We start from the raw sequence: 6,883 nt of genomic DNA, 5'->3' as shown, positions 1-6,883 counted from the left end.
TCTCACAGAATTGTAGAGGCACAGAATCATTAAGGTTGAAGAGACCTCTAAGATCATCAAGCCTGACTGTCAACCTAACAGCACCATGCCCACTAAACCATGTCCTGAATTGCCATGTCCACCGTGTCCATCACCTTCCCTGGCACTGAGGTCAGACTGACAGCTCTGGAGTTCCCCGGGTCTTCCTTCCGGCCCTTCTTGTAGGTGGGCGTCACGTTTGCAAGCCTCCAGTCGACTGGGACCTCCCCAGTCAGCCAGGACTGTTGGTAAATGATGGACAGTGGCTTGGTGAGCACTTCTGCAGCTCCCTCAGGACCCTGGGGTGGATCCCATCTGGCCCCATAGACTTGTGTATGTCTAAGTGGTATAGCAGGTCGCTAACCACCTCTTCATGGATTATGGGGGCTTCACTGTGCTCTCGATCCCTGTCTTCTCGCTCAGGGGACTGGATACCCACAGTACTGCTGGTTTTCCTACTAAAGACTGAGGCAAAGAAGGCATTAAGTACCTCAGCCTTTTCTTTATCCCCAGTCACTGTGCTTCCCCCCACATCTTCTAGAGGGGGGAGACTCTCCTTAGTTCTCTTTTTATTGCCAATGTATTTATAGAAACCCTTTTTATTGTCTTTAACAGTACTAGATTAAGTTCCAGCTGCGCTTTAGCCCTTCTAATTTTCTCCCTGCACAGCCTCACGGTAGCCCTGTACTTCTCCTGTGATGCCTGCCCCTTCTTCATAAACTCTCATCATAAGATCACAAACTCTCTTTTTTTTCCTGAGCTCCAGCCAGAGCTCTCTGTTCAGCCAGGCCGGCCTTCTTCCCCACTGGCTCATTTTCCAGCACACGGGGATGTCCTGTTCCTGTGCCTTTAAGAGTTCCTTCTTGAAAAGTGTCCAGCCTTCCTGGACTCCTTTGCCTTTCAGAGCTGCCTCCCAAGAAACTCTGCCAACCAAGTCCCTAAACAGGCCAAAGTCTGCCCACCAGAAGTCCAAAGTGGCAGTTCTGCTAGCCCCTCTCGTTGCTTCTCCAAGGACTGAAAACTCTATTACTTTTTTAAGGATTCCCCCTGCTCAAACTCCATTGCTTTATGAAACTAAATAGGGAAAAATACTGTTTATTAACTCACAATAGTTGTTTGTATATTGGGATATTATTTTGTAATAAATGCTTTAACTACTTCTGGTAAGTACAAGAACTTAAATACAGTATCATTAGCATGCAAACACTCCTCGTAAATATTTTGTGATTTTGGTAATGTGGAATCACTATAAAACTTTACTGTAATTGTTCATTTTAACCAAACAATTTAATATGACTTCACTCATGATTTAATCCATATCTGCAAATTAACTGTTAGAATTGATCAGTGTTATTATCTGTCATTATCTATGAAAACCTAGAGGTATCTGCCATGTAATAAGAGAAGTGGGTTAGCCTTTCCTTTGACAGAGCAGTAGTACTGTCTCACACTTAAAAAGCCAGGACAGTAATGAAGCCCTTTGATCTTTCAGATCCTCCACTAAGTCAATTAGCAAGTTCCCCTACTAATTTTTGAGTCTATAGCAGAGGAAAAAATACATTAGCTGGTGCAACTTACATGAGATCATTAGTCAGCCAAGAGTCTTCGCTGAACAGGAGTATGGTATATTTGCATTTCTTCTACATGTTTCTACTACGTATTTAACACATATAGCATACACAAGCAGAAAATTCTACTTACTTTTCATTTTCCTCTCTGTAATTTGAAACTATTCTGTCCATTAGCTTTTTTGCAAAGGTGTCTGCATTACTAGCCAAACCTTTCTTTATATCCTCACAATTCAAACAGACCATAGGGAAGTGAACCACCTCTGGTAAACTCCAGATTTCTTTCTTGAGGGTGAAGAATTCATCTATGAACTTCAGAAAAACATTAGCTTTTACACTTCAGAGCTTCATGTTATTTAAATACTCAGCTACATTAGTAAGTATTACATATTGAAGAAAATAAATATTTTTTCTATATAACACAGATTTTAGGTCAAAAAACCCCCTCTTATGTTGTAGATAGCCAACATAGATTTTAGCTAAAGGCTAAGCACCTTTATCCTCTATTCACTTTTTATTATTGCTGTATGTATAGTAAAAAATATATTAAATGTAGAATTAAGACTTACAGCAGTATATTCACCAAAACCGTGTTCTTCTGCTTCAAATCTTTCTGTCTGTGCCTGTGCAGTTCCATCTACAAGCCAGTCATACCTTTCAACTACGATTCAATAATATTGTATTAATATTATTGTAACACATACACTGTACAGTAAGTTATTTGTTTCAAAGATGTAAGTTATTTAAACACTCTTCAGTCACTTACCATAGTTTTCAAAATATTTCTTTGGACTTTCTAAGTTGTCTCTGATACATTTTTTCAAGGTAGATGTGGCCCATTCTATGACATGATCAGGAAGCTCAGCATTCAGAGTTGCAGTGTCTCCCATGAGCCAAGAACGCACCGTCTGGATGTTCTAAGAGAAATGCAAGTTCTAATTGCTTAAATTAAAAAAAACAAAAACCAACCAACAAACAAACAACAATGCAGGGAAACTCCTATTTTAAAAGTAAGTTGCAATCTGCAGAAGACACTATCAGCAAAGTATGAGACCCTAATCATGACCAGGTGTTTTATACACACCTAGAACAACTCTTCCTGATTCAGAAAGTTTAACAGGAAGCATGTGAAATAGACCAAAAAAATTCATCCAATCTCACATAAAATTAAATTCTATCCTATGTGCAAACACACAAATACAAAACACTTCTTTGAAAGTATCATTAAGCATGATAAAAGGCCAATACTAAGTCCACAGGGATAGATGTAAATGCCCCAGAAATATCTTTAGATATTGTATACATTAGTTAAGGTGTCTGAAGGTTTTCTTTTTCTTAAAAAGAAAAGGAATATCAACTCCAATTTTCCTCGTATTTCTCTGAGGATCCTAATTATTAGTGCAAGCTTATTGCAAGTTTATTGCAAATCATTGCACATAAAACTAAGGTGCTGACTATATTTCAATGCAAAATGTTAGTTCACAGTAAGTATACGCTGCAAAACTAATTGATTTTCAGTGTTAAAAATAAATACATAAATGAATTAGAATATGTGGTTATTTATACTTAAAGCACACTCAGGTTTTCTAGTAAGTTTTCAGCCTGACTTCTATTTAACAAACAAGCAGACAATTAATTTGCAGCAGACAATTAATTTGCAGACATACACACATTTACAGTTTAAAACACCAGACTAAAACCATCAGTAGCAGGTGTACCTTTTTTTTTAATGAACAAGGAATAACAGAGTTCCAGAGCCCAGAGTTCCACTGGGCATCAAGATTCATCGTGTGACCCGCAGAATACTCATGGAAAATAAATACCTCAAGTTGCATCCTGCTTTCCATTACCATGGTAGTCAGTGTCCTAAAGTCACGTATGGTGCAACTTAGCAGTTACATACTTAAATAAAGATAGAAGCACACCTGCAGAGTCTGTCCTATACGATTTACTATAAACAGAATTGCTTCTTCGAGGTCTTGGAAGCTTGGATAAAACTTCATTTTATTTTCATCAAGAGTCAATTCCATCTTAAATAAAGGTAGACAATTTCTGTCTTCAGGATCAAAAAGTTTCACAAAAGATCCAACTGTTCTTCTCAATAAATCTTTCAGCTAGGTAATAACATACATCACCTATTAGTTGAAAGAACAGAATGCCCCATCCCACTTTCCCTTCATTCAGTAAGCCAGCATTTCCATTCATTTTAGTACTTTTGGCCTGATTAATGGATAACTGAAGTAGTGTGAATCTTTCTAATTACTTCAGTGGCCATTAGTCGCAACCCTTAGAGGATGTATACTAATGAACAAACAAAAAAAAGATTTCAGTAAAGCCCATGCATTTATTTTTTGCAACAAAAGTAAGTCTATTACTAACATATGGTTTACATATAAATGAAATATCTGGAATGCAATTTCTTCTGACTTTTTTTTTAATATGACAATGATTTGATTAGAATATTCTTCTATTACTCTTCTACAAAGTAAAGAAAGGTGACTACAACTGCCTTCACAAACAGCTAAACTGATTATATAATAATTAATTATTCCCACTGATTATTACAATCTAAATAGTACAGTGTATAAAACAGATGTCTTAAGTTAATTGGAAGTTAAAGGATTTTTAATTTTCAGTAAACGAAGAACTGTGAACAATTGTTTTAGCCTGAAATCAGTGATTTAATTTGAATGTTCTTGTTTTATTATAATGAAATAAAACAATTGTAAATTCCTAAAACAAAAATACCCCTGAAAAACACTTAATGTAACTTCCACCTTGATATAAATAATCAGGGAGAAAAAACCATTAACTCACAAAGCATTGTGGTACCATTTTCCACCAAAAAAAGTATGTTTGGAAATTTTGCAGAACTATAGCCACTTGCATGTTGGCAGAGCTGGACATTCAGTCTATTTTTGCAGGTATGTTTGCTTTCAAGGGAGAGAAACCAGGTTTTGTTCATTTTGCTAATATATGACACATAATTGTAGTGCCAAGATCAGTGACAGGATGAGAACACGGAAGTATTTCCTTCTTTAACCTAATTACATTCTAATTGGTAGAATGAATGAATGAATTTTCTGCATCTAAAATACTAGATGGAAAAGCAGCAGACATGACAACATATTCATTTTAAATGGGGGAAGTTAAAAATATTTAACACTTTACTGCATTATGTGCAACTGATTGCTAACAAAGATTAATTAAACAGGCCCCATATAATATAATGTGATAAGTCCTTAAAATTACCTAAATTTCACCTTAGGTTTTCATGGAGAGGAAAGATTTTTACCTGATTAGACATAAGTGTAGCCACACAGTTATAAAAAGAGTCAATCTGATCAAACTTTACACCATACAATGACTCCTTCCGAGTAAAGAGACTAATAACTCCTTGATACCACGTATTCAGTATCTTTTCTTCTGCTTTAGAACAGCTTAGAGAGACATCATTTTTTAAAGATTCACAGCCAATTGGCCCTTTCAACCTGGAAAAGAGAGTTACAGGCAACTTTATAAACAAAATTAAAAGAACTCGTGGACTAAAGTAAGATTAATCGATACTGTATTACAAACCCACCCTTTTCTTAGCAGAAAGCACAGTGGGAATCTAAGCATCACTTCTGCAGACTTAAATGACAGAAAAGAATGCCCCAAATCCCAGGAAATAAAGAACAGTTACCAGAAAAAATAATCAAGAAAAATATATTGAAAATTATCTTTATAAAAATTACAAAAAGGAAAAGTTCCAAGATTAAAAATAAAATTCAACTGATGAAAACCAGCAAGAAAGCTGATCTTTAGGGCTAGCATAGAATTCCCTACAGATAGTAATACTACTAGAAGTCAATTTTTCAAATGCTACTTCAACCAGACTTCTATGGGGATCATGGCATTAAGATTAAATAAATAATGAAGATACCTTTACAGAATTAAAAGCAAAACATAAGTCAAAAGGTTGATACTACCAACAATTTAAACGCCGATAAAATATTTATACATGAGAAGAAAAATGTGTCATAACACAAAGTAACCTACTCAAAGAACATTAAATGATATGTTGAAGAAATTTATTAAATAAAAAATCCTACAATAAACAACAGAATTGTACAAACTCTTCTTTAGCAGCTTCAAAAATCTATATATGTTAATAATTCACCAAAAAAGATGTTACCCTAAACTTGAGAAATCCACTATAAGAAAAGTAGAGAATGCTGCATAACCCAATTCCAATAGTTTTCTCATAGTTGGGTGGAGAACGTGCAAACTAGAAATAATTTTATTTTTTGCTTGGATAAAACTGTTATGCCATGGTCTAGAAAAATCCAGGCCTCTGAAAAAAAGAAAAACAACCAACAATCAAAACAAACAAACAAAAGTTATAAGCTCAAGCAATACCTAAATAAAACATTCTTCCAAAAAGTACTATTAAAAAGTTTATTCCCTAACATGAATAGTAATTTAAGTGCCATACACATAGCCTCAATATGATGCAGTGGAAGACATAAATATACTCTGACTGATCAACCATGTTTTATACTCCAGAATGTTTTCAGATCATCTGCTCTTCCTGAAGCTTTTTCAGTGTAAACTTCACCAACTGCTAACAGGAAGTATTTGTCATCAGTATTTAGATGGCACACACTCTGATGCTTCAGCAAATTGCACAGTTCAAGTGATCATATCATGTCTACCTGAATTCCCCTTCTGTTTTGACAGAGAATAATAGCCTTTCCTTCAATCTCAAAGTTTCACCTCACATCACCAGTGTCATATAAAACCTTGGCACTAGATGGAGTTTTAGCATGTTGAACTACTGTATAATGCCACTGTCTGCCAGTAAACTGCCCTGTACACACACACACACACACACACACTTCATTCCACAGGTTGCTGCAGTATGACTTGAGTGTCTGGGCACTCAGAGCTAAAAGTCCCATTTGCAGTCATTAGTGCTAATCTATGTAACCGTAACAACAGCTATTCAAATGTAAGATCTCCTAGAGACAGAAAAATGTCTCATGAAGGGACTCCAGAATTAATATTGTGCCATAACTCTGTTCATGCAGCTCAGCGAGAATTTCACTCATGCAACAATGTGTTTTGCTAGTGGGTTATTTGCTAACTTAATCCACTCACAGAGGTAATAAAGGCAAAGGTGCCTCCTCTTCACCTTCAAGTCCTTTTATGTCTGGTTTAATAAGAACATTTTGCACTAGGAAGCAAAAAAGACCAAAACAAAACACAAATATTAATATAAATAACACATTAGAAGAAATAATATGATAATAATA

The 6,883-nt window shown here is 35.6% G+C and overlaps 1 protein-coding gene across 1 annotated transcript; it reads right to left on the bottom strand.

Moving 5' to 3' along the window:
• Nucleotides 1-1,719: 1,719 nt before the first annotated feature.
• Nucleotides 1,720-6,808, bottom strand: DNAH12 (dynein, axonemal, heavy chain 12; the record flags this gene model as incomplete). Its single annotated transcript, XM_010183508.1, has 7 exons — nt 1,720-1,898; nt 2,156-2,247; nt 2,353-2,503; nt 3,512-3,700; nt 4,882-5,077; nt 5,764-5,922; nt 6,729-6,808. Coding segments are annotated over 7 exons (1,046 nt in total), but the record flags the coding sequence as incomplete, so codon positions are not given.
• Nucleotides 6,809-6,883: the final 75 nt, after the last annotated feature.

This window comes from Mesitornis unicolor, unplaced genomic scaffold (assembly GCF_000695765.1).
Source record: "Mesitornis unicolor isolate BGI_N332 unplaced genomic scaffold, ASM69576v1 scaffold50744, whole genome shotgun sequence".
NCBI lineage: Eukaryota > Metazoa > Chordata > Aves > Mesitornithiformes > Mesitornithidae > Mesitornis > Mesitornis unicolor.
Note: the sequence above shows the minus strand (reverse complement) of the source record. Positions and strands in the feature narration are given on the sequence as shown.